This window comes from Hermetia illucens, chromosome 3 (genome assembly GCF_905115235.1).
Source record: "Hermetia illucens chromosome 3, iHerIll2.2.curated.20191125, whole genome shotgun sequence".
Lineage (NCBI taxonomy): Eukaryota > Metazoa > Arthropoda > Insecta > Diptera > Stratiomyidae > Hermetia > Hermetia illucens.
In genome coordinates, this window is record NC_051851.1 from 20,113,636 (window position 1) to 20,138,546 (window position 24,911).

Here is a 24,911-nt window from a genome sequence, read left to right on the forward strand (position 1 = left end):
CACGTAAGTTTTTATACAAATTAATCCTATAAAATAATTTCTCTTGAAAAATAAAGTGCGGGAACATATAGTGATCAAATTAAAAGTATTGATTCTGTTCCGCCTACACAATATTAAACGACACTTGAACGGCACGTATAAAAATCCTCTAATATCGGTGGTGTAATTCTGTGTTGTTGTTGATACGTGGGCGAGTTCAGACTCAAGGCAAGGTCCTTATAGTGTTGCGCCTCCCACGTTTTCTGTGTGCCGTTCATATATATTGTCCGTGCGAAACGGAAATATTAAAATTAAATAATTGATCGCAAGTTGAAAGAGATTGGTATAATAAAAATGGAGATCCAGAAGAACATTGAAGCCCAGCAGAACCGGGTATTAAAAGTTGAAGAAGTTTGGCAGACGCTGTGCAAACTGCGGCAGGAGAAGCGAACTAAGGAGCGCTTTGAAACCGCGTGGAGTGAGGTCCGGCAGATCTATTCAGAGTTCATTGCAGAACATCCCTCTTTTATTCCTGAGGAGAGGCAAACAGAGGCCGACACGTTACCTTTGGGGCCAGCTAGGGAATAAGTCCTTAAGCTCCCGCAAAGGAATCAAAATTATATAGATCTCGGTGAGGGAAGTTCGAATAGGGGGGGGGGCGTCCCAAGACATGTTGAAATAGAGTCATTAGAACGAGACTTGGGCCTAGACGTCAACGACCCAGGAGTTCAAGCAGGTGTGAAGTTGCGTTCGGAGGGGCGTGGGGGGCCTGTGGTACAGATAGACGAAATTACTCAACGTGGAGAGATAATCGCGTACATCTAATTTTGGTTCCTTCCTAGATTGCTGGGAAGAGCATTCGATACTATGCGTTCCGCAGTTCAGAACCTACGGAAAGCAGGATTCAATGCAGATGAAGGTATTCCATTCATTCCATTCGTCCTGACGGGGAAAATGGATATGAAAACTCGGAGGGAGTTCGACTTAACGTTGCGAGATCCAAGAATGCCCGTTACGATTAATGACATCGAACAGTTTCTAGAAAATATATATGTGGTCATATCCCCCGGTTGGGATTGTCTAAGTGGGATATCCAAGGCGGAGGATCTTGGGAATAAGAGAAAAGCCCAGAAGGAGATAACCTTGCTCTCCAAGCCGGATGGTGAAAAGAGAACCTGGACTAAATGCTTCTTATTTATGGGGAAGCACTTCACAGCCCAGTGTCCTCAATTCATTGATAGTACCGACGAGGAGAAACTACTTCGCCGCTATCATGTTTGCATTTACTGTATCTCCTACAAATATATCAGGGGGAAGCGTGCAATAAACGCAAGAATCTCCAATGCGAAATATGCGAAGGGCAACATCTTACTGCCATGCATCCATGCAAAGGGGATAGTCCGTTTTCTGCTGTTTATCATGACGAAAAATAGTCGGGAACCGTTCTTCCAGCAGCTATCGTTAAGCTAGAGGCAAGAGAAGGACATGCCGTTCCAGTTCGGTGTTTGATCGATCGAGGCAGTCAGAGCAGCTATATAACCGAATATCTAGTACAGAAACGATTAAAAAAGAAAAAAAGGCAACATCGAAATTTCGGGAGTAGGTGGTGTGCCAGCAGGAAAAGTATCAGCGGTTTTGTGTCTCACCCTTAAATTGGACGATGGTTCCGAGGTCAGCACTAAAGCGCTGGTAGTCAGACGGATAACTAAAGGTTCCCTTCCACAGGTACCGCAGCAAGTAAAGGTGTTGTTTCAAGGGAAGAAGTTGGCGGACCCCGTAACGGAACATGCATCTCATGTTCCAGTTTTATTGGGGTCTAGTATCTTTTCACAACTTTTCCGTCCGAATCAAAACCAAGTGGGCGAGGAGAATTTCCCCCTAATGGCAGCGGGAAACCCTGTATTCCCATTGACTTCATCATCATCATCAACGGCGCAACAACCGGTATCTGGTCTAGGCCTGCCTTAATAAGGAACTCCAGACATCCCGGTTTCGCGCCGAGGCCCATCAATTCGATATCCCTAAAAGTTGTCTGGCGTCCTGACCTACGCCATCGCTTCATCTTAGGCAGGGTCTGGCTCGTCTTCTTTTTCTACCATAGATATTGCCCTTATAGGCTTTCCGGCTGAATCATCCTCTTCCATACGGATTAAGTGACCCGCCCACCGTAACCTATTGAGCCGGATTTTATCCACAACCGGACGGTCATGGTATCGCTCATAGATTTCGTCATCGTGTAGGCTACGGAATCGTCCATCCTCATGTAGGGGGCCAAAAATTCTTCGGAGAATTCTTCTCTCGAACACTGTTCGCAATTTTTCTTGTTAAGAACCCAAGTTTCCGAGAAATACATGAGGACTGGCAAGATCATAGTCTTGTACAGTAAGAGCTTTGAACCTGGTGAGACGTTTCGAGCGGAACAGTTTTTGTAAGCTGAAATAGGCTCTGCTGGCTGACAACAACCGTGCGCGGATTTCATCATCGTAGCTGCTATCGGTTGTGATTTTCGACCCTAGATAGGAGAAATTATCAACGGTTTCAAAGTTGTATTCTCCTATCCTTATTCTTCCTGTTTGACCAGTGTTGGTTTGATGTTGTTGGTTGGTTGGTTTTCGATGCTGACGTTGCCACCATATACTTTGTCTTACCTTCATTGATATGCAGCCCGAGATCTCGCGCCGCCTGTTCGATCTGGATGAAGGCAGTTTGTACGTCTCGGGTGGTTCTTCCCATGATGTCAGCATAGGCCAGTAATTGGGTGGACTTAAAGAGGATCGTACCTCTTGCATTTACCTCAGCATCACGGAACACTTTGAACTGAATGCTCATTGTCAATTCTTCGGATGGATTCGAGAACAGGGAGTGTTCTCCGAGTCCGCCAGCGTTGCATCTTGTTAACGATATTGTTTCTTCTTTTTATGGATAACGTTATTGATGCTGCTTTGTCTGGAGAATGTGGATGTACTCAATGGATTGCGCTGATTACATCTGTTTGCTCTCCCACTGGGTCATGGACCTTGGCCAAATGGCTCTGGATTCGGGATGAGAGGCAAGTAAAGTTAGACTGAAGATAAACACCAACAAAACTAAGGTTCTCAGTTTGACGGGTCATGGCACTCTCTCTATCTGCATTAATGGGGAGAGAATCGAAGGCATCGATCAGTTTGCATATTTAGGAAGCGTGGTTTCTGCCGACGGGGGCACCGAACTGAACCGGATGTCGCCCGAAGCATTAGCTGCACTAGATCCGCTTTCGCTGCCCTGTTCAACATCTAGAAATTCAGTTATCTCATCAAGCTCAAGTTGAGACTGTTCTGTGCTAGTGTTCTTTCAGTGTTGCTATGTGGGAGTAACACTTGGAAAGTGAAGTGTTATCCTAAAGCTCCAATCTTTCGTCAATATTTGTCTGCGTCTTATCATCGAAGTACGCTGGTCTGATACTATCTCGAACGGAGAACTTGGTTGGCGTACAGACCTGCCACTCGTACGTATTCTGACAGAAAGACGGAAGTCGCAGTCGGTAGATGACACATTAAAAAGGGGCGAAATCGCATTGCTGGCTACCCCATGCAGTGAAAACCACTTTCGTAGGATGGCCCATGAGTGGGTCGCCTTAAGCGCACTTGGCACAGAACAACAGAGAATGAGTGCGAGTGTCGGGAAGTCATGGGAGTGCTGAAGGGCATTTCAGGTAACCGCGAGCGATGCCGCGTAGGTGTGGTTGACGTGCCATACCCCACCAAGAGGTGAAGGGCAACCATATACATATAATAAAAGAAAAAGTGAATTTAAATAAAATATTGAAAAATAGTGCATAAATTCTAAAAGCGACTGATTTTTAATGTTTTTTTTAATTGTGTCTCACACTTTTATCATTTTCGACAACCATTTCAAATCTCTCTGGTGGCAATGGAATTTACATCGTGATTTGACGTCGCACACCAGTCGACTCAGCTGTGAATGAGTACCTGAGTCAAATCAGGGTAATAATCTCGGGCGAGCGCAATGCTGACTACATTGCCTCCTACCTGCATCCAAGATCTTGTTACTGATGACTGTTTGTATAAAATAATTCCCCCTTCTTACACTTGGTGGTTGTTCAGTGAGAGTGTGGCTGCTACATTGTATGGCAAAAATGAATACCTAGTGATTCCCTTAAATACCACCTTTCGAATTTTTTGGTCTTTTTTATCCCGTACGATTTAGCAAGATAGAGTATTCTCTACCACCATTACTCTCCTTGCATTTTTTAGTTCATGGCTGATCATCACTCCTTTTTGTTGATAATTTGCCATCTTCCTGCTTTTCATCATGAGCTTATTACTTATGTCCGAAGTAGTCTTACTATTCCTATCCATTGGGATAGTTTCCTTTCTTTGTCATTTGTCTTGTGGGGTTGTCTGTCTGGCTCCAAGTCGGAGGCGTCGGGAAATTACACTGTTTACCAGGACATAATTTTATGATGATTTACCTTTACGGTCGATGAGAACATATTGTTTTGAGTCGTTAGTTGGGACCTGTTTCCCCCTGGGGTACTCCAATATAATACCGGGAGTACAACCTCCCCTTATTAACTTTCCTCATGGCAATGACCTTCATCATTGTAGCATGATAGATCGTGGTCATATTAGCCATATGCCTGTTTTTCCTATTTTTGCTTAAACGGCAATCTTACGTTTTTCTTCTTGTTGAGAATTCACTGAGAATCATGGTGAAAGTTTCTGCAGGTTGTGGGTTGGATTCTCGGTGTTGGTTCATTTTCTGAGCTTTTAACATTGGTTTCTACTCATAACATTGAGACCGTAATCATGAAGTCATCAGGCGCAGAGAGGCTGATGTCCTACTGGGGTTGTCTACTCCTCCTCCGTAATTTACCTAGAGTCGTGGGCCTTACAGACTATGTAAGGCAGCCCTTCTGAAAGTAGTCGGGCTCCCGAACTCTTAAGATTTTCCAAGATTTATTCAGATGATGTCTGTGGATCCTCTTGGAATCTCCTTCAACTTTTTTTAAGTTTTCAAGGGACTTCTTTGAGGCTTCCTTCTTATGTTGTTTGTAGTTTTTTGGAAACTCTATTTAATCCCTTAACATCGGGCTGCCTCTAGTGAAATGCAGCTGCGCCTCAACATTGGACTTTCTTACGATATCCGGGTGAGAGGGGCGGCTGCTCCCATACGAATAGTCTCAGTCACCTACTGTGCAATTACACCCTACAATATGAATATCTGGTAGTAATATGGTAAACCAGATACGCATTAAAGATTGCTACACCAGTCTTATGGCAGACATTGATAGCAACAAATTATAAGATGAGTTTTGTAGCCAGAACACAACAGAAAAGTGCTTGCCGACGACGAGGACCCGGTACTGTGAGTGAGCGGGACCTTGTAAGAGAGTAACAGCTGTTGAAGTTCGTGGATATCTCTTCACGAGAACTGATATAATAATCCACAAAATGGTCAGAGGTTGATAGTTGCAATGTAGAATGCAAGTTGTCGACCACACAAACCAAACGCTTCGGAAATGGATACCATCCCTTCAATAAGAATCAATCTTTCGGCTACGATACTTTGCGTTCGCCAGCGGTTTATGATTGGATTTTGGAATGTACGGCGGCGGTATCAAAGGTTCCCGAGAGTTTGCTTGCTCCAAATTCAGCGATCTAGGTTAGACATTTTGGGGGTAAGGGAGATAACATTGCGGGACTCTGGGGAGCACTCCTCTCCCTCTTGCGGCGCTGTGCTATTGTGCTCTGGCTGGAAGTGGTTTTAATCCGATTATCGGATTAATGTTTACCGCATCCGCTAGGTGCGTCTTCAAGTCTTGGAAACCGGTATCCGTTCCGGAAACCGTTCAGCATGAGGAACATCTCGCGGAGAAAAAGATTTTCACAGTTCAGGAGAGGCTTCCTAAAGGTGACATCACAAGAGACCAGGGATATGAATGCCAAGGCAGCAAAAATCAACGTTTGAGTTCTAATACAACGTAGCTTCCGCCGTGATAGAAGGAAGTTTATTATTGCGCTATTCAGGAAGGTAGAAACTGCCTCAAATAACGATTTCGTTACCGAATAACGCATCGCGAAAGAACCTGCAGAGGTCGCAAGTGCTTCGATGATGACGAGCAATTTAAGAGGTGGAGGACACATTTCACCACGGTTCCCAACCGTATAACATCTAGTGAGGTTCCACCTCTGATGAGTGAAATGACTAGTCACCGCAATATGTGGATACGGATTGCTCGTCCAAACAAAAATAAAATGTTTTTGACCACTAATGCAAGCATCCAAAATTTACCGCAATATCGTCCGTACCGTCGCTCTCCATGGTTCTGAGTTTTGGCTGACTATAAAAAACAATGAACGGCGCTTTGTGGTTATGGAGACGAAGGTGTTGCGTTAGACCAGTGGCGTGATACGTTTTGATCACATTCGAAATGAGGATATCCGCGATCGATATGGAGTTGTACCGATCGTGGAAAAATTGCGAGAGAGGCGTCTTCGATGGTATGGTCACGTAATTCGCGCTAACGAGAATTCACTCGCCAAGATTGGTCTGAACATCAAAGTCGACGGTAAGCGACCAAAATGCTGGCCGAAACAACGGTGGCTTGATGGTTGGATGGGGACTTAAAAACCTTTCGATTGCATCAGGCATTTGATAGAGCCAAATGGCGAAACCGATCACGACGAGCCGACCCCGCTTGTGAACGGGACAAAGACTGAAGAAAAAGAACAAACAAGTTAAAGGGATTTCCGTGGCAGATAAATAATACCAGTGAGTATACTAACTTACCTTTCATATGAAGCCAAGTATTCTTCTTATTGTATACTGTATTCATATTGAAGAGCATTCGAACGTCGTTCCAGGACGAATATGAAAATTTCTTTTTCACTCAAATGTGTAACTTTTCCTTTATTCGCATCATATCCTTCATGTGCTACTTTACAGATCCTACAAAAAACTTGGTTCTCCAATATTAGATAGATGCAAATTAAAACGCCTCTAAAAAGGAAAATAGAAAGGACAATGTTGCCTTTCTCTTTTCTGTTGATAAAAAGATTAAAAGTAGTTGATCAAATACAGGTCTACTGGTTTTTGAATACTTTTGGAATGTGGAAGGTTGGGCTAATATTTATATAATTATAAACTATTAAAAATCTGCGGTATAAACGGAATAAACGGAATAAATAATGTTTAAATCAGTTAGCGTATGCTAGAATTAGGTTAACTCCCGATGACTAGAATTTCATTTTATTTCATTTTCACTTTACTATTTGCCTGCTTAGGGCTATATACTTTGAAAACGTGACCCATAAAAAGGTAAACGTCTTCGATAAAATTTCGGAGAACTTTCCGACGTGCAAAAGGAGAAAAGACTCTCGAAAATAGTCGAGTAAATCTAACACTAATTGTAAATGGCAGTGATAACTTTCAAAGCATTTCCTACTTTTGATTTCTTCTTTCTTTTTCCATTACCTTTTCAACTACGACTCATTTCTAGGTTTTCGACGTACACATATATTCATAGTTTATGCTTATTTTACGAATAGAAATAAATAGCAAAAGATAATTTTGTACCAAACTTTGAGACTGCATTGGATGGACGGGAAGACAACAGAGTGAAGCACGGTTTGCCTATACGATGCCTTGAGCTTTTTTTTATTAATTTCTTATCAGGAAACAATCTCGTGCCACCCCCGTGCAGTCGTTAAAAATTTCGATAATTTCAAATGCTCCCGTGGACCTGTAACAATAGATTGGGAACGCATAATTCATGGCTGAGGGGACAAGTAATACTGGTGACTTCTTACCGATTTCAACCGCTTTACTTGCGACTACATGGCGGGCTCATACTTCGATCATAGTCGTGGCATGTGGATGGAGGTAGACTAAGTGAAACTGCAGTATCAAGTCTGGAATGCAATCACAAAACAGGATTATCTAAAATTTTGCATTTAGATAAGAGCAAACAAACCGTCTTGTTTCATTCTCCAACAAATTAGTATCAAACGGATCCTGCGACACGTGGCGCAGTGAATCCCCCAATGTATTGCGAAGTTGCTGCATTTCTCGGTTAGCTCTCGAGCTTCGAAGGATGTACTGTTGTCTTCGTTTACTTTCCAAAGCCAATTGTTCGCGCAACATCGAGATCTGCAATGCAAATGCAAATTAATAAAAAATAGCTGAGCAGAAAAAAATGAAATCCAACAAACCTGATTTTCAAGCCGCGTCACCTGTTGTCGATGAGCCTGTTCACGTGCATCCAACAACTTCTCGGCCTGCAACTGGGCACTGCGATATCGTTCTGAATCGCCTGGAAGACATTTCTGACTTTCAACTAATCGAGCCTTTGCCCGCGCCAGTTCGGTCTCCTTTTCAGCCAAAAGGGTTTCCAAACGACGAACTTTCAGCCGTAAGTCGCGGTTTTCATGTTCGATCATGGTATGGTCAAGACCACAGTTGAAAGGTTTCCCACGCCCGTGACGCGATAGGTAACCATCCGTTTCCATCCGGTTCGAATCTAACTCACCGCCGTCCCCACCATACAAACTTTTCTCCGAGCGATCAAATGCCGCATGTCCTGAAAATTTGCTTCCATGACGTTCATTTTCTAGGAGCTTCACTTTTTCTTTGAGTGCTTCCAGCTTTCCTTTGAGCTCTGTCTTCTCACGTTGCGCGTTTAATAGTTGCCGCGTCATGTCACCATCACCACCGTCGCCCCCGCCCAGGTTCATCTGATCTGAGTTTTCTTGGTTCCATTTAGCAATGCGTAGTTGCGATTCTACATTGGATTTCTGCACTTCCAAATCAGCAACCTGCTCTTGAAGACGTTGGGCCAAATCTTGTTGGGCCTGTTGGCCGCGTCGCAATTCATTAATATTATTCTGAGCCGCATCGAGCCGTTCAGCAAGAATCCGTTTTTCATTTTCGCAACTGGACAGAGCCTTTTGAATTTGTTTAAGTTTATCTTGACTGGCCTGCACACAGTGTCCTTGTTCGGTTCGCTCCTTATGAAGTGCATTCACCTCACCTCTTAGCTCCGTTTCAAGTACCGCAGCCTTTTGCAAGCGTTCCTTCAATTGGTCGATTGTCGTCTTTAAGGACATGCAACGATCTTCGAGTTGTGTTGAGCTGCGTCCCTGGTTTTCAAGACGTTCTTGTAGTGCTCGGACTGTGCTCTCCTTCTCAGTTAAAGCCATCTGCAGACGAGTTATATCACCTTCAAGTGCAACCTTTTGAAGATCGAGTTTGGATAGTCTACTTTCGGTACGAGAAAGTTCTTCCTGTAGTTGTCGTTTTTCGGACTCCAAACGGCTTGCATGCTGTCGCGTCTTTTCCAAGCGATCCTAGAATATTGAATAAATAAAAATTCAGTAAAGTTCAGATATTCAAAGGATTTGAATAGTTTGTGGGTCAACGGGGATTGTATATATGAAGAACTAGTCCAGAACTCTATTTTGCATTTCTGGATCTAGAGAAGTCGTTTGATCGTGGGCCACAGGAATTTTCTGGTATGCTCTGCGACAGCATCTAGTGTCAGAAGAACTCGTGCGCTTAGGTAAATTGCTCTATCACGTTCGAAGCGTGGTGAGTGTGTAAATCGTCTCGTGTTCCTTTCGATGTTTATCAACGAAGCGCTCTTTCACCACTCTTCTTTGTTTTTGTTATAGACACTGTTCCATGGGACATCCAACCATCCGATCAACTAGCGCCCCTGGTCTATGCAATTTAATTTTTCCTAGCGTCTCACAGCAAAGACGATCTCGAACAACTAATTCAAAAGTGGAATGGTCGCTTCATGCAATCTCATATTGAATCTGAATAAAATAGATTTTTTGCCGATCGATCCCAATAAAACAGGCACTATCATTGCCAGTGACATCGACTGGCCGAGAACTTAGCGTTTTAAGTATCTCGGATCAACGCTATTAGTGAGTTATGAAATTGCTTCGCACACTAGCGCAACCTAGATAAACTGATCTCAAATCCAAAATTTAATGAGTGTCGTTCGCCCTGTCGCCCTCTATGGTTCTGAGTGTTAGCCGACTATAAAAGGCAATGAACGGCGCCTCGCGGTAATCGAGATGAAGATGTGTTGGATTAGTGGCGTAACACCTCCGAAATGAGGATACCCGCGATCAATATGGGGCTGCATCGATTGTGGAAAAAATCTGAGAAAGGCGTCTTCGACGGTATAGACATGCAATGCGCGATACCAATAATTCACTTGCCAAGATTGGTCTGAACATCAAAGTTGATAGAAATAACCAAAAAAACGGCCGAAATAACGATGACTTGATACGCTGATGCTGATATTTGACCGAGCAAAATGGCGCAACCGATCAAGTCGACTACGCTTTTGAACGGGACAAAGGCTGAAGAAAAACTATATTTTGCAGGTTCGGAGCGGAGAATTTCATTGAAGGCATGAAGAGAGAAAAAAACCCTTTATTTTACTACTAAATGCCACGACACAATCTTTGCACATCGAAGGAAAAGAGGACGGAAGGAAAAGAGGAGGGGGACGGCCGCACCACTACACTCGAAGAGATGAAGGGTTCTCTTAAAACGATCAGAAACAACAAAGCGCTGTGTGTGAATGGGAGCAAGGAGTATGGGGAAGACGACCAACCTTCTTGAACTCCTAAACAATGCTTGGTCTGAGGTTGATGTCCACTAAATTGTTTCAAATTTGAAATTTCAAATTTAAATCTTCATGCTTCAGCCACGGAAGGGAAGTTTATCGCTGTGGCTGCCCTTCTCTGCTTTGCTGCGCTATATGACTGGGAGATTGGGTTCTGGGATGAAAGGAGGAGGGACAGAACGATGGTCGTGGACAGTGTGTTGACATCTTTGGTAAGCGCGAGGTCGCGATCCAAATCTTAATTTTATTGTTGGGTTTGTTTTTTTTACTTGCCCACCAGGGCCAAATCACACGCACATGTATTTGATTATTACAGTTCTGTTCATTCCAGTCACTTCAATTCCCTGGACAGATTCAAAGTTTTCATTTGCCACAAACATCTTGATGAAGGTTTAATAAAAAAGTTTCGATTTTGTTTCTGGCTTCGGAACGACCTACGATTTCAGTGTATTGCTGATCATCTGCGGCGTGCGAAACTGAGATTATTAAAATAAGAACACAATGTAAAAAGGCGTCCAAGGTCAATAAAATAGTTAAATTATTAAAAAATGATTGTTAAATAAGCAAAGGATAAGGGAGGATATTTATTGAAGAAGTATGAGCTATGCATATGCGTGTTTCTATTAATGGAAATGAAAAAAAAGGGAAACGATCGCTTAAGTAAAGGTTTTGCAAGCACATTATCGGTTGGACACCATAGCAATCAGTTGGACTTTAGTCAGATTTATTAGGTTGGAGTGGAACGCCGTAGGGTCATCATATCACATGGCCCCCCATCAAGGAGAAAAGAATACATGTTCGAATCGCCTCAGAGCTGATCCTTCCCCATCTACTCTTCGCTTGTGTTTTTTTTTGTGAGATAGTCCTTTCCCCTATCAGGTTGTTAGCCATTTTAGCTCCTTTGGGATTGTAATCCTCGGTGATGAGACTTCACGTCTCTTATAAAGTGGTTCCCGGTTGGGTTTTGTTTTGTTGACTCCTGAGTCAAGGCACGTGATAAAATCTCTGTGTTCTGACAGGGAGATAATATGTGAGAACTAAGAACCCCGGCACACATCTCCCCGAACTGCTAGCATTCGGGTTAGCTCTGTCGTCCGGTTCCATATATTATCTCGCGTAGTCGGCGTTCACGACTGGCAAACCTGTTAAGGGAGTTTGGTTGGTCGACAGCCTTGGTGACCGTGCTGGTGCCAAGGTAATGAACTCTCATTGTAACAGAGTTGGCGCCCAACGTGGGGTCATAGTTGTTGCGTACGTAACATCGGTTATCAAAAAATTAAAAGGTGAAATCCGTGCTCCTTTAGATTTTTTGAGCGTAGAACCTAGCGTTTATCGGGTGCAGGTCCAAGAGGAAGTCGCTTTATGTCTTCATGTAATTTTGTAGCGCTATGTAAACAGCGTATATATATTATAAATACTTGGAGTCAGTCTTGACGTAGCCGTCTATGAGCGTACTTGTATTTGTTGTAACTATATTTTTTTTTGTAATTAAGAGTGAGAAAAGATTTCATACCTTAAAGGCAACTACGTAAGTCACAAAAAAATCTCAATGTCCGAATTTAATTGAATTTCAGTTAGTGTTCTTCCCGCTAAAAAATCTCAAAAAAGTGCTTGAAAAAAGGGCTTTATAATTTGGTTTCCCTCCTTAACCGATTTAGTTGAAATTTGAATCCCTTATTCTGTACAACTATGCCGATGTATGGAACCTCAAAATTATTTTATCATATAATATTTAAAGATTTTTCTTAACTTTTTAAAGCATTTGCGTGCTTACGAAGGCAAAAGTACTAAGTAAGTCGTTAGTTCTTCTTTAAGGAGACTAAAACTACGAACAAAACAAATGAATGCGTATTATAACAGACTCCCTGCCTTATTTTCACTAATAACGGATTATCATTGCTACAATGCAGACTAACAAAACTCTAAAAGACTATTTTGAAAAAACAACTGGTTTTTTAATTATCAATATTTTAAATTTCAGCCAAATTCAAACGCGTTAAAAATCTTGTGCCATGTTATCTGACGTCTCAAATCAAGTCAATCAAGTCAAGAATCTTCAGTAGACCAGCAGTTGGCAGTTGCTCATCAAAATACCAAGTATCAAAGTTAATTTCGAAGGGAAAATGACCAGAAGGACGGTGAAGTACTAAACCTTGTTCCGAAGGAAATATTCGTAAGAAATCGATCGCCATCATCCACCAAACTCCGGTTTCTTTGCAATCAGCTTTACATTGTTGTGAGGATCATTTCAATGCGAGTTAATTTTCCATAAACTCAAATTTCAATCTTAATAATATAATTTAAGTAGGTAGGATCGTCCGAGCCTAAATGCTTGGCACTTAGTGCTAATATTAGGTAAAATTCGGCATCTGCCCAGATTGTAACAACACGGATAATATAGAAATTTGTGTCACTGTTATTTATTTTCCACTTCCAAAGTCTCAGACGGATCACCCTGGGGATATTCGACCTATAGCTGTAAAATTGCAAAGCAAGATAAATGAGCCTAATACAAATCAAGTCGCAAAAGAGATGCCCCAAAATATTCAACCTGCTGAAGGTTCGAATCCCGTTCAGTGCAAATACATTTTTTGTCATCGGCCTGCAAATTTTACAAATGAACCTGCATTTGATCGCAAAGTAAGCGCAACTATTTTTTGTGCACGTGTTTTCGGGAGTTATTTTCATCAAACCCGTGCAAACGTTGTCCTTGTGCATTAACTGCACTCTCCCCACTACATTGTTTCGATGACTTTGACACTTGGACCTGCAAATCGATTATGTAGCAATATGTCGAAGATTCACATTAAATTAACTTCTCTACATTTGTAAAATAGAAAATATGTTTGAAGCCATTGCTGGAGACAGATATTGGTGTCAGCATTACAACATTATTATTCTAATTATTGCAATTAATATGCGTTAAACCTTTCCATTTTTATACTTTTCTTTTAGGGAACGTTATATTAGTCACGAGTTTCGATATGGCTAATTACCATTACTGCCAAAACGTAAGTTACATTGTGGGATTGCCTTTATATGTAACCATCCCTCTTTTTTGTTAAAAACTGATTGATTACTTCAAAAGTCGGAAGTAACAGATGCTGGACCGTATGCTTTGACGTAATTAAGATTCAAACTACTCGTCCAATGACATAACAGGAAGTGACAGTCAATCATCGCATTTTCTTTCCCATCTTGTAAAAATTCGATTTTCAAACCATTATAATTAATAAATGAGCATTTGAATTTGTTTTTTTTTCAATAGATATGTTACTTGTTGGTCAGGTGAAAGACCTATTTCGGCGTAAAAACTATACAGTTATTTTCTAACGCGGGGAATTCATTATTCAATTGGATAACATCTTGAATTTAGTTTTAATATCATAATTCAAAATATATTTATTATTTTCATTTGGTAATGTAGTTTCGCATATGAAATTGTGTACCAAGTATATCTTTTTTAAATAAAATATAACAAAAAAGTGCCACCCGTGACAGTGTTTGACACTGCCGTGACCAGGATTCGAACCTGGGTTACTACGGCCACAACGTAGGGTCCTAACCACTAGACGATCACGGCTACGCAGCACACATTCACCCAATTTTTCATAGCGTCAGACGTCATAGTACTCCCTCCATATTGATAAATCTTCTAAATGAATTTCGACATTCAAAAGAAGGAAAAACTTTCCAAATAAGGAAAGAGTGATAAAAACTTTCACGTTGAATTAATGGCCGTGTTAATATGGAATAAGATTTGTAAACTTAGAATGACAGAGAATGAAAAGAAATTGCTGTTAGCGAGAGAAAAATCATTATTAAATTATGGAAGAAGGGAAAAAGCTGCAAAAACATTGCGAAAGTTATCGGAAGAGAAGATTTAACCATCCAACAATTTCAAAATGGATGACCTTGAATAGTGGATATATTTGTATCTCACGAATAGAACAGTGAGAGCGAACGGTTCCACAATGTAGGGCCAGAAATTCAACGTAAAAACTGGCGGAGTGGAAAAACGTGGAAAAAGTCAACTACATTTTGTTAAGGAAGCAGCATCTGTTAATGGAAAATACATATAGGGATACATCAACGGAGATAGAAAAGGGGGCGATTTCGAAGCAGAATGAAGCTCGGCCGCATAGACTTACAAAGTGATTTACAAGAACTTCGTGATTCTTTGGAGAGATTGACCTTGCAATTCTTCTGATTTAAATCCCATAGAAAATGTATGGTTCATGTTGAAGGAGAGAGTGTTTACGTAGCCCAGAATCAAAAATAAGTAACCGTTGATTGAACGAATACGGGCTGAATCAGAAGCAATGTTGGCGAAAGATCTGAAAAATTTGGGAGAAAGTTTTAGATAGCGAATTTTTGATCGCGTAAAAAAGGCGGACAGCACGTTTCTCATTAATTCCATTTTATGTAGCCCAATATGTGTTGTTTCTGATAAAATTATAAAAAATAGCTTCCTCTTTTCATTGAAATTTTATGGTATACAAAAAATACCTAGACCTAGAAACTTTTGCGCTAGCCTGCAGTACAACGTCATCAAAGTCTTCTTAAGACTCGCAGAATTTCTTGATAACATGACATAACGCATCAAATCGATTGAGATTGAAACAAAGAATCTACCACAGCGGTCATATCAGGAATTGGAAGCACAACCAGGAAATGTAGAGAACAAGTATCGAAAAACTATGAAAGAAAAATGGTTGGAGTGTGAAATTAGCACCATTGCCCTAATCATCAACACAATTTGGAAAACAGGAAGAGATAGTACCCAGCAGGATGCTTAGCAAAAAAGGAGAAAAACGGTGCAAAGCATACTATAAAGTAGCCACTGCATACTAGAAGGTTCGAAGTGCAGCTCCCATTCAAGTCTAACCTCAAGACAAACCAGTATTAAGTAAGGTCGTGATTCTGAAATATAAAGTGCACGAAAAGAGGACACGAAGCAATCCAAACCTGTTTGAGATTACAACGATTACTTGCAAGAATATCTAAACTGCGGGCCTATGGAGATCATGTGGTTCTCCAGGCATTCAATGCAACGACTAACGAGTTTGTTGCCTTTAATGCATCAGCAAAAAGATTCATTGATGTTAGGACCAACAGTACAGGATGTAATCCTTCACCAACAGAGAAAGATTGTCTGTGGAGGTGGTGTTGTCGATGCAGAGAGAATGGTCCGAGACCCAAAATTCTGACCGACATCCAGGTGCCAATTAGGACTAGGGTTCTAGGGCTCTAACCGAAAACTAGAGGTACGACCACATCCACGCTATGTAGCGTGACACTACACTCAGCATAATGAAATTTAGAGAGGAATGAACAGGCTGACGGACTGGCTAGGCGGGGCTCTGCTTTTGCAGTCCTTTATTGGGCGCAGTCTCTCTTCCGGTGGTGACTGGTAAGAGGGGAATCTATTCGCATTACTTGATAGCTGCTGGTTTTAGATGGTCCTCCTATAACAAGGCTCGATCGGGAGAGCTTTTGAACGAGACACAAACCTTTAGGGAACCATGTCGGCAGACTTGGTATACCCTATAATTCGCATTGTCGAACTTACTGAGAGAAACCTTTTTTTCCGATTGCCTAGCTCTAACAAAAGTCAGGCTGTGGACGCTAAGTAAACATTTCTTTGACTACCTCAATAAAGCCTCTAGTTGCAGGATAGCGATGCTGCTATCCTTTATACATGTTACGGGTTGTCTCTGGAGATCTGAGCTGTCTAAATTCCGTCCATTACATAGCTGTCCTGATCTTAGAGAGTTCATAACTACGACCAAGTAGTACAACGTGCATAAAAATAATGCAAGCTCGAACGTTCGTACCCGTGATCTAAATGTTGAAAAAAGGGTAGTCAGTTACCAGGCAACAGTACCAGATAACGACAGAGAACTACGACGATGGCAATTAATACAGATATGGTCAATTGGATTTCGGAGCCGATGACACAGTCCATATTTATGCAGGGGCCAAACATTTTTGGGAGGCTTCTTCTCTCGAACACGGCTAAGAGTTCATAATTTTTCTTGATAAGAACCCAGGTCTCCGAGGAATACATAAAGACTGGCAAGATCATAGTCTTGTGTAGTAAGAGCTTCGACCCTATGGTGAGACGTTTCGAGTGGAATAGTTTTTGCAAGCTGAAATATGCTTCGTTGGAGTGCGCGAATTTCATCGTCATAGCTGTTATCGGTCATGATTTTCGACCCTAGATAGGAGAAATGATCAACGGTCTTACAGTTGTAGTCTCCTATCTCCATTGTTTTCGTTTGGCCAATGGAATTCGATGTTGTTCGTTCTTTGATTTTTGGCACTGACGTTGTCACTATGTACTTCATCTTGCCTTCATTAATGTGTAGCAAAAAATCTCGCGTCGCCTGCTTAATCTGAAAGAAGGTAGACTGTACATCTCGGGTTGTTCTTCCCATAATGTCAATATCAAAAGAAAAAGGAGACGAGACAGACCCTGCGTGAGATGGAGCGATGGCGTACCTCAGGATGCCAAACAGCTTTTAGCGATATTGAATTGGTGGACCTCGGAGCAAAACTGGGATGTCTGGAGTCCCTTATTAAGGCAGGCCTAGACCGGATACCGCTTGTTGCGTCGTTGATGATGATAATGTCAATATCAGTGTAGGCTAGTAGTTGGGTGGACTTGAAGAGGATGGTGCCTCTCGCATTAACATCTGCATTGCGGATCACTTTTTCCAGGGCCAGGTTAAAGAGGACGCATGACAGGGTATCCCTTTATCTTAGACTGTTGTTGACGTTGAATGGTCTCGAAAGTGATCCTGCTGCTTTTTATCTGGACACGCATATTGGTCAGGGTCAACCTAATTAGTCTTATCAATTTCGTCGAGATAACAAATGGCCGTGTACAGTTTTATTCTGGCTCTTCAGAAATAATTTCCAGTACAGGGTTGGCCACATTTTTAGCACAGTTCCTAATATTTGAAATTAAGTTTCCAAAAAAGGTCACCCGTCTTGGATATGATAATTGGAAGGGTACTTGTATGCTTCCTAGCTAAAATCATCCCGGAACGTATCAAAAAATACCTCAAAATATTGGTCGGCAGATTGACAGAGAGCAGGTAGTGCAGGGAGTTTAGACCACTACTCCATTTGCTCTTCATCGATTTCAAGATCTCTGTATCGCAGGGAAACTAATAGATAACATGTTAGATATCGCCTTCAGTTTGTAGTTAAGTCCAAAATTAATAGACCATTAGCTTAATCCCAACTACAATTTTATTTTATTATGTATATATATATTTCGGGAGCAACTTACTCCCTTCATCAGTACAAGCTTTGTACTGATGAAGGGAGTAAGTTGCTCCCGAAATATATATATACATAATAAAATAAAATTGTAGTTGGGATTAAGCTAATGGTCTATTAAACTAATAGATATTATCAGAGCGACATACGATGAAGTAAAATTACGTCTACTACATCGAAGTAAAATTTCAGAGCAATTTGAAATCCAAACCGGGGTCTGCCAGTACCATTGTTCAAGTTGCCTTGCCCAGTGTACGTGGAGGGGTTCTATGGATGATTTTATCTTTCTGCTACCTCTCTCACCAGTAATATTCACTTTTCAATCGAAGTACTATGACTTGAAACAACAGTAAACGGAAAATTTCACCGACGTGCGGCCAGATGTTGGCGGGCGCGGTGGTGAAAGTGGCAGTAGACAGGTCACACATTGAGAAAGAGCGACAATTCCATTGCGGGTTATATCTCGCAATGGAACCCATTATTTCAAGCCGGCCGTAAGTGGGTCGCCCTAGAACAGATCAGTGGAGGAGAAGTGCATGCTGCTCGGAAAATCCCGGAGTAAATTGAAGCACATTGCCAGAAACCGACAACGATAGCGTGTATGTATGTTTGATGGGAACCATATTTAATATTTTGAATACTATTTGTGGCTCCGCTAGGTACACCAAACAAAGGAATATGATAAAGCTTTTTGGACTACTATTTAAAATATTATACTGGCTTTTAAGGATCTAAATTTTAGATACAGAAAATATGACAAAAACTTACCTCGCATTGACCTTTCTCTTCAACGCCTGTTCCCAGTTGCATTTCCAGATTTGCCACTCTATCCCGCAGTGCTATTACTTCATTCGTCTTCTGTTTCAATGCTTCTTCTAAAGCGTGCAAGGATGAAATCTTCGAATCCAGTTGTGATTCCACAGTACTTTTCTCCTCCTGGCAACCTCGTAGAAGATTTTGCAGTTTTGCAATCTTACCATCGCTTCTTTCTTGCAAATCGCAAGCGTCGTGTATCTGCTTCTTAGCAGTTGCCAGTTGAACTTTATAATCGTCCTTCTCCCGTTCGATCTGAGCGACTTGATGCATTAGAGTACGAATACCTTTTCGTACCAACTCCGGATCGACATCAACTGGACCATCACCACCACCACTCATACTGCGGTTATCGTAGTCATGTCCACAGCCACTACGCACTGGGCTATATCGCCGCGATGGACTCATTAGACGGTATGGAAGGTTTACAGAACCATCGAATTGGATACCAGCTATTCGACGCAAAGTATGAGCAATGGAGCTTAGTTTGTTTTCAGATTCCTTTTTCAACGCTTCAGTGTTCATGAGTTGTTCATCGAGCGCCCGAACCCGTCCTTCGGCACCGCCGAGACGTGCTTTGAGCTCTTGGATTTGTTGGGTTGCATCAGCTAGGCATACTTCCAAGTTGTGTTTTTGATCCTCAAGACGTTTTTCACGACCACGACTATCTTCAAGTCGGGCCAAGAGCTCTTGTTCACGATCATGCCAGCGATGTTCCTCTTGGTTAAGGTGACAGCGAAGACGACCCATCTCTTGTCTTGTGTTACATAAACTTGTTTCGAGCTCTGCAAGCTGAAAGATGAAAAAATGTAAAGAATTAAAAATGAGTTTTTGGAAAGAAATGTTTTTAACAACTATCGGGGATCGTCCTCCCTGCACTGGAGAAGGTGCTAATAGGACCCCAAGCCAAGGTGGAACAGCATACGCGGAGAGCTGCCTGGCCAATGGGGAGCTTGGTCTTTAGTATGCGAACTCTGAATACCTTGGGCACCTTCAGTTTCAAATAAGACTCTTGCTCTGGGGGCCGGGCCAGCCAGGGTGGACATTCTTCCCAGACTACTCGTGAGAACCAGGGGACAGTAGCCATCGAGAGCAATACACTCGGTGCAAGCCATAGCACCGCTGTGCTGAAACCAACCGCACGGACCTCGCTCCGGGAGGCAGACGGACTAGTGGCTTCCAGTCTGGAATCCACTGTCGTCAAACTGGGTATAGCGAGTACCAGACATAGTACTCCTAACCCGAAACCCTCCACGTCGGGGGGTCCTTCGAAAGTGAAAACTGAGAAGAACGTCGGTTGTTGGAAGTCGACTAAGAAGCGAAGGTCCACTGGTGTCCTGCCAAGAGTCAGTACCAGAAGGCCATGCATATTCTCAGCAAGATTGCTAAGAGTAAGGAGGTCGGTACTGTCGACGAGCGGGATGAAAACGACCTTGTTAAATATCAGGCGATTGTTAAGGAATACAATAGCATGCGCCTGGCAGACGAGCAGAGGGCGAAGACCATCGGTCTGAAACGCAATTGATTTCAAGACGAGGTCGAGCAAGATCACAAGCGGACCAGAGTGGGTAAGAGCTCAGACGCTAAGCAACATCCGAAGAAAAGTGCGTAGCAACAGTCAGCCGACGGGCCACGAACTGCGAAACCCTTCAGCGACGTAGCGCTGGCGGATGGTAATTCTGCTAGCGGCAAACTAGCGCCGGAGGACTAGTGTTGAGACCAGGCTGTCGGAGATGTTCTTTGAGCATCTCCTGGACACCGAGGGCAAACACATGGGATTCATCCCCTGCTTTGATTCCTCTCAGGCGGTCCGTGGATTCCACGTTATAGCTTACAAGGACCAATTCTCTAGGGACTTTCTTGGTTCGTGCGTCGTTAAGAACAGCGACGCCTGGGAGAGAGATTCCCATGAGACCAGTCGTTCGCATCTGGTTGCCGAAAATCCGCATGGATAAGGACAAGCTCGTCTAATTTCTTGGCCTTCAAAACCCCAGGATTCCCATGGACGACTGGGTTGTTATCAAGGAGGAGGAACCCCAGACAAACAGCTAATCTTGTTTACTCCGTATAAACGAAGAGTGCCTGGAGGCACTGGAAAAGGTCGACTATAAAGTGCGATTCGGAGTCAGGAATGCAAAGGTAAAAGTGTTCCGCTCTGCAAAACCGAACGACGACCTAAATCCAATCGACGCCGCTAAAGAGCTGTTGGAGGAGATGACGATCGACGGTCCGACGGGAACTGACGAACCCCCTACGCAAGCAGATCATGCTGAGGGTAACGCAGATAAATCTGGAGCACTCGAAGTGCGCCCCGGCTAATCTGTCGATGTCTTCCTCCTAGAGGAAGACATCGACATGACACTAATACAGGCGCCCTGGGTCGGAGGCGACCGAACCATCAAATGGCTGCAAAGCAAATATTTTAATTTATTCCACAACACAGGAGACGCTGGTCAGGACAGACCTGGAGCATGTATTCTTCCGAGGAAGAGTCTGCACGCTTTTCTGTGACCGGACCTGAGTTCCAGCGACCTAGTCGTGGTCAAGCTGGAGCAGGCGGGGGCAGAGAACATGTATATTTCCTCGGCTTACATGGCTCACGACCGACCAGCTCCGCCAAAGGAATTACAACATCTGATGAACACCATAGCAACAAAGAATGCCAACGTGTTGATAAACTGCGACGCCAATGCAAGGCATACGCTTTGGGGCAACTCGGAAATCAACGAGAGAGGTGAGTCATTCTTTGATTTTATTATTACTTCAAACCCATTGGTGGGTAACAGGGCCAGTACACCGACCTTCCATTCCTCCAGCTCGGAGAAGTGTGACCGTTGAGAGGAGGTCCTTGATATCACTCTAATAACCGACAATGGGATTCTTAGGGTGGAGGACTGGAGAGTGTCTGACCTGAAATCCTTCCTTCTCGGATCACAGTTGGATATTTTTCAATCAAGATCTCGCCGCAGAGGTCTTCAAACCCTTCAAAGACCCCAGGAGGATCAGCTGGAGAAAGTTTGATCAAGTAATTAAGAACAAGATTGGCACGGTAGACGAACTGGAGTCAAAGGTCGGGACTCTGGAAAAGGTATTCGATACCGCCTTTAAAGTCTCGTGCCCTACTAAGTAAAGCAAAAAGACACTGCCATCGTCGTGGAATGAAGATCTCTCCAGTCTCAAGAAGCTGACCAGAGAAATCTTCAACATCTGCTACAAGCATAAATATTGGCAGTCATACAAGGACTGCCTGAAGAAGTACAAGTCGGCCACCAGGACCCCCAAGAGGCGGCCACCCCAGCTGTGCGAGACTATTAAATCGGTAATTACCGAGGATAAGATCGCTTGGGCTATAAACAGGTTTTTCGCATATAAATCTCCAGGCCCAGATGGCATAATGCCAGTCATGCTACAGAAGCAGCAGAAAAGGGTTGTGCCGTGGCTTGTTGAGATTTACCGGAACTGCATCTCTTTAGGATACGCACCACAGTCCTGGAGACGCGCACGAGTGGTTTTCATACATAGGGGTACTTACGCATTGGATTATATCCATGCTAAGTACCAGGATAATCCAGTCGGATCTGGGAGGCAACCACTTGACCAGAACTGTGAACAGAGGCACGCCCCAGGGTGGCGTCATTTCTCCGGTGCTCTGGTTAATAGTAATGGACGAAATTTTACGTACATTGGACAGCAGCGGGGTGAAGGTGGTGGCGTATGCCGACGACTTGGTGATATTAGTGTCAGGGATGTTTCTGTCTATTATGAGCGACATCATGGAAGGAGCGTTGCGAAAGGTGGGCCTGTGGGTCGCAAGATGCGGACTCGGAATAAACCCAACCAAAACGCAACTGATGCTATTCACCACCAAGACAAGAATACCTGAATTCCACCTACCACGGCTGAATGAACAAAGATTGGTTCTTTCCTCTAATGTAAAGTATCTGGGTGTAATCTTGGATCCAAAGCTAAATTGGAGATTGAACATAGAACTGAGGGTTAAGAAGGCCTGTATAGCCTTCTATGCTTGCAAGAGAACCTTTGGAAAGAAATGCCAGTCCCCGACCGAGGATTGTTCTCTGGTTATACACCAGTGTATTGCGTCCGATCCTAACGTACGGCTCTATTGTATGGTGGAAGGCTTTGAGCAAAAAATACAATAGGATTCAAAGAACCGCGTGTGCAGGTGCTATTGGGGCTCTGCAGTCCTGCTCGACAGATGCTCTCAATGTACTCCTGCATTTCCTCCTTCTAGACATTCAAATTAAATATGTTGCAGCATGTAGTGCCGTCAGATTACGTGAGCCCGGATGCTGAGCAGCAAAGTTCTACGGCCACAGTGACATGCTTGACGGAAATCTGGGCATTCCCTACGGACTACGCCACACGCAAGTTGAACTTCACGACAAACTATGCTGTGGACTTTCCAACCAGGGCAAAGTGGAAGACCGGTGGCGTGTTGTAAGGTTATGACGCAGTATTCTTTCCCGATGGATCAAAGATGGCCTGTGGAATCGGCGCGGGGTTTTCCCGAACACACACAATGTATCCAAGTCGTATGGTCTCCCAGGTTTCGCCAGTGTATCCCAAGCGGAAGCACTGGCCATATTGGAAGTCTGTCGATGGCTGGAGCGAAATTCGAGCCACAAGCGTAACATAGCCGGCCGGCAGTCGAGCAGACATCAAGGCCTTGTACTCAGCGACGAAATCTTCCAGGCTGGTGGGGCAGTGCAGAGAACCGCCTGGGCGCCACGATCAAGGTCACCCCCCTCTGGATTTCTGGGTATAGGAATATAGAGGGGAATGAGCGGGCTGACGGATAGCCCAGGCGAGGCTCTGCTCTTGGCAGCCCTTCGGTGAATACAGTCAGTGTTTCGCTGGCGACTGTCAGGGGCGGAGTTTACTCGCATTACCTAGTAGCCTCGGGCCTTAGATAGCGAAGGCTTACGAGCTTGGCCAAATCAAGGACAATTTGGCCCGCTTATATAAAACATAGCCCGATCACGAGAGCTCCTGCGCCAGATGCATGCAAATGCATTCAAGATTACGGTGGTCTGCACGGGGCACTGGGTAAACCATTCTTTGGGGACTCCAGAGAGATTTATAGCTGGAGGCTGGGAGAGCTGCTTTCCTTGGAATAGAAGATTCCACCCAAAACTAATTTGAAGGTATCTTATGAAACTTTACGCCTTAGTGCCTAGAATCACTTACTTAAATTGATTAAGCCTACTCACCTGTTTTTTCGTTTGACACAGCTCCTGCTGTACCCTCTCCCTTTCCTCCATTTCATTATTGAGCCTTGCCTGCAACTCCTTTTCGCATGCATCTTTTTGTGTAGAATCCAGCTGTGATTTATGCAAACAATTTCGCGTGGTATTAAGGTCATGTGTTGCCTTGGCCAAATTATTTTCAGTTTCTTTCAAAAGTGTTTCGAGGCGTGTTTTCTCATTTTCAAGGCAATTTCGGGTCTCTTCAAGACTTGATATTTTCTGCAAGGCTTCCTCCATTCCACGACCCTGTTCGCGTTTAGATGCTTCTACACGTTTAATGTGGTCCCGAAGTTCTTTGTTGCTATTGGCATACTTGTCGCGTTCGATGTTGCTGTCGCCGAGCACTCGACGGGTGTCTGTTAGTTCTTTACGGACAGCGTCACTTGCATTTTCACCTGAATTCAAAGTTCAGCATAGTTAAAAGAAACGATATTTCATTATATATGTATCACTTACTTTCTTTAAGCTTTCTTAAAGTATCCTGCAATTGGTTGTTAAGGCTTTCCGCTCGGTCTTCTTTCAGCCGAATCTCCATTTTTAACTCTTCTATCATTCGACAAGCATTGTCCCTTTCTTCTTCTAGAGAATTAATCTGGATATTCAGCTTACTGACTTCTTCTTCAAGATGCGTTCTGTTGAAAGAAATACGTCTTCATTTTGGTCCTTAAAATATTTCAAACTTACTTTATTTCTTCGCTCTTCATTCTTAGCTTCGCTAAATCGTCTTTGAGGTGACAAATCAAATTTCGATCCTTTTCAGCTCTGGCCTCGCCTTCACGACGAAGCCGTTCACTGCCTTCAGCTTCTGCCTTCAATTCTCTGCTAACGCCATCCAGCCTCTCCGCAACAGCCTGTTTATCCTGATGAGCTGTAAATAAACTCGATCATGCTAGTCCTTGGAAAACGAATAATTCATT

At 43.2% G+C, this 24,911-nt stretch overlaps 1 protein-coding gene and 1 non-coding gene across 2 annotated transcripts in view; both read right to left on the bottom strand.

Moving 5' to 3' along the window:
* Positions 1-6,879: 6,879 nt before the first annotated feature.
* Positions 6,880-24,911, bottom strand: part of LOC119650982 (rootletin) — a 70,531-nt gene continuing 52,499 nt past the window's right edge. The window contains exons 9-16 of the mRNA XM_038054245.1: positions 24,679-24,862; positions 24,451-24,626; positions 23,959-24,389; positions 18,683-19,519; positions 8,193-9,326; positions 7,955-8,130; positions 7,791-7,892; positions 6,880-7,723 (exon numbers count right to left, since the gene is read on the bottom strand). Of these exons, the coding sequence (XP_037910173.1) occupies positions 7,805-7,892; positions 7,955-8,130; positions 8,193-9,326; positions 18,683-19,519; positions 23,959-24,389; positions 24,451-24,626; positions 24,679-24,862 (3,026 nt within the window). The 3' untranslated portion in view covers positions 6,880-7,723; positions 7,791-7,804. The remainder of the gene's footprint in view (positions 7,724-7,790; positions 7,893-7,954; positions 8,131-8,192; positions 9,327-18,682; positions 19,520-23,958; positions 24,390-24,450; positions 24,627-24,678; positions 24,863-24,911) is intronic.
* Trnah-gug lies at positions 14,136-14,207 on the bottom strand. The gene has a single exon. It is a non-coding gene; the product is annotated as a tRNA-His (tRNA).